This window comes from Aythya fuligula, chromosome 21, assembly GCF_009819795.1.
Source record: "Aythya fuligula isolate bAytFul2 chromosome 21, bAytFul2.pri, whole genome shotgun sequence".
NCBI classification, from domain to species: Eukaryota; Metazoa; Chordata; class Aves; order Anseriformes; family Anatidae; genus Aythya; species Aythya fuligula.
In genome coordinates, this window is record NC_045579.1 from 3099400 (window position 1) to 3102713 (window position 3314).

The 3314-nt window shown below is 40.9% G+C and overlaps 1 protein-coding gene across 1 annotated transcript; it reads left to right on the forward strand.

Moving 5' to 3' along the window:
* Positions 1 to 1387: 1387 nt before the first annotated feature.
* On the forward strand, positions 1388 to 2906 carry LOC116497750 (C-type natriuretic peptide 1-like). Its single transcript, XM_032201680.1, has 2 exons — positions 1388 to 1480; positions 2601 to 2906. The coding sequence occupies exons 1-2, from the start codon at positions 1388 to 1390 to the stop codon at positions 2904 to 2906; spliced, it is 399 nt and encodes a 132-aa protein (XP_032057571.1).
* The last annotated feature ends 408 nt before the right edge of the window (positions 2907 to 3314 follow it).

Here is a 3314-nt window from a genome sequence, read left to right on the forward strand (position 1 = left end):
ACATGCGTGGAAAAATGCAGTAAAAGACCAAGATGTATTGCTGTGTACTCATGAACATTCTCATTTTTCAGTGGGGGCCAAATTTCTAGCACCCAGAAAACATATAACAAATGTCATTGCTGCTCTTCCCCATTGCCCAAGGAATAGTCATTTCTTGATTTGGAACCTAGTAAAAAGCTCATCAGAAGAGATGGTGTTTGGAGGATCAATTATATCCTCATATATATCCTCATATATATCAATTATATCCTCATATATATCAATTATATCCTACATATATCTTCATCAGGGCACCCACACATCTACCAGGTCCTCTACACTAGAGAGAGGTCTGGCCAACAGTAATGATTTAAATACCCTTGAGGCCCTGGCTAAGAACTGATTCTATTTCTTCTGCTCCCCCTAACACTTCACAAAATCCATTTACGTGAAGCTGGTGCATCAGTTCACTTCACACACACACACACAGAGTAAAATAAGAATAAAAGTGAGAGAATACACTAAACACAGCTTTTTAATGCAACTGTACACATGGTAAGAAAGATGTTTGAGCTGTGCTTCCTGTCAGACTAATTTCAGATTTATTATGAATTGCCTAAGAAAAAGAAAGCACAGAGGAAATGATTTAAGCTGTATCCAGGGGAGAAGACTGCTTCCTACCTCACCTTAAGCCATGGAGGATCTTTCTATGCATGTCAGCCTGGTTTCAGCCATGCTCCCTGTCACTCAGGCCAGTAAGATTTTACACTGTAACACCACTTGTCATATTTTTAGGACTTGGATTTCCCTTCTCCAAATTACACTTTTCTCTCATGAGTTACTAATGCCATATTACCATATTAGGTAATAATATTTAGTTCCTAAATAACATATGTTGAGACCCCTGTCCCTCTGATTTCATACTTCACAGTGACAAAGGAATCAGGTGAATAAGTAGCAAATATAATTGTAAGAGAAGTACTGACTCAGAAAGGATTTTTTTTTTTTTTTTTTCCTGGAGACAAAGGAAAGGTTTAGTGATCAACACAAGGAGCACTGAGCTAAGCAAACTGACATACATTAGTGGCAGGAAGATCACAGGCTGCAGAGACCTTCAGCTTCACAGCAAGAGAATGATACTGCATTGCCTAAGTGTAAAATGCTCCTTTTATTCCATGCCAGGAAAAAAAAAAATAAATAAATAAAAAACTATTTCCTCCCTCCTCCTCCTCTTGGGAGGATGAAAACAGATCAGAACCTCAAACCAATCCTTGCACTGGCTGGAACTCAAAAGGTAGACTTGGGAGGGGTTGGAGTAAGATATAAAAGCTGGTGGCTGGAGACACAGAGCAGCACTGAAGTGGAGTGACTCAAGGGGAGGAGGAAACAGAGACAGCAAAACACAAAGATGAACCTGAAACTTCTTTTTTGCCCTGGATTCCTCCTGCTGCTTATTGTCAGTCAGAACCAGGCAAAGACCAAGACTATTTCCAGCTTACAGGTAAGTGACTGGCTGCTCAATAGAACTGAAAGAAACTGATGTTATTAGGATTTAGGCACTTCAGATTAGCTATTTTTCTTCCAACCCCAGCTAAGGCAGTAGGAGACATTCAAAGAGGTCATGACAGCAGGAATTGAGCAAACAAGCAGGAGTTGGGCAAACAGAGTTATTAAGTGGAGGGAAACTGAAGTAATCAATTAATGGATTTAAACTTCTGATCAATTAATGGAATTGAAATTAATTAATTAATTTACTTTTCTGTGGGGTCAGTTTGAGGATTGCAAATTTAGGGTCATTATATGACTGAGTGAAGCAACAGACTTCAAGTGGAAGAAATTTGCCTTGAAGAACTCCTAACTATAGCTCTAGAGCAGTCAACTGCACAGTCTTCCCTCAAAGCCCTACTTTAAACTGAAAATCGAATTAATGGATTGGGCCTGTGTGACTAAGAGGAAGACTGCCTCCTTGGCTCTACAGTGCAGCAATGCAGCCCCAGAGGAAGAGCATTAGGAAGAAAGTGTGTGCACAGGGGTGTATTTGTGTGTAGGAATTCCAAATCATTAAAAAACAAACAAACACATTTCAGCTATCTGACTAGTGATCTGGTGTTCCCAAATATAAAGTAACCTCCCAACCTGTAAAAAACACATAGAATCCCTCTAGCACCAATTTCAGCATGTCTTTTGTCTACTCATATCATTCCAAGGTATCCAAACCATTTTTTCTTTTTATGTATTCACTCTTGATCAAGCCTCTTTCATTGCCTTTCACAATTCATTCCACACCCCAGACTCCCAGCTCCAGGAAAGACTTAACCAGCAGTTTGTCAGCTCAGAACTAACAGAGTACAGTAACAGTGTATAGAGAGCCTTACAGCATTTTGTGAGAGTATAGCGTTAGCTCAGAGAAGCTTAGTGGGTCAGAAGCAGCTAAAAATGACCAGCCCTGGCTTCAGAAATTGCTTCAGTACTTTCATCTTTTGATACAAGACCAAAAAAAGTTTATCCAAACTTATCACCAAGCATGGCCTATGCAAAAATAGTAAGAAAGATCTCAAAACCCCTCTATTTTCCTCTCTCCTCCCTCTACCTTTCGTTTTTTTTTTTTCCTCTCCTCTCAGAGTCTGTCCAAATTGTTAGATGAGGAATTGGACCATCCCCTGGTTTCTGAAGAAAGGGACCATGAGCAAGATGACAGGATCTCAACAGATGCCTTTGATCAGCAAGATGCTGAGTTCCAGTGGACCCGAAACACCAGGGACCAGCCCGGGGGCACCTCCACTGGGGACGGTGCTGTCCGGAGGTTCCTTGGTGAGCTCCTAGGTTTACCCCAGCCATACCAAGACAGAAGCAAAAAGGGCATATCCAGGAGCTGTTTTGGTGTCAAGCTGGACAGAATTGGGTCACTGAGTGGACTGGGATGCTAACTGCTTACTATGGTAAGAGAAAGCCAGAGGCTGATGGCCTGCATGTTTGATTATAACTTGTATAAGTATGTAGAAGACCTGATTTAATTCAGGAAAGGGTGCCTTAGAGTAACTTTTGCCCTCCTATTGCAAACACTGTTTACTAATTTCACCCTCTTCAGAATTCATTATCATCAGATGCACACTTAGAACCTGTGAAAGCCATGTCTTTGCTTTACCTGCTTTTCACTCCTTTCTCCAAGTCAGATGTATGCATTTCATCTCGCCACAGAAACCAGATCAGAGAGGTTTTCACCAGCTCCTTAGGGATTTTTGTGTCAATCCAAGGAAACTCCTCTGAACAGAACATTGGAGATGAACCTGTCCCTAGAACAGTAAGAAATCAGTTAATTTCCACGTGTGAAATCC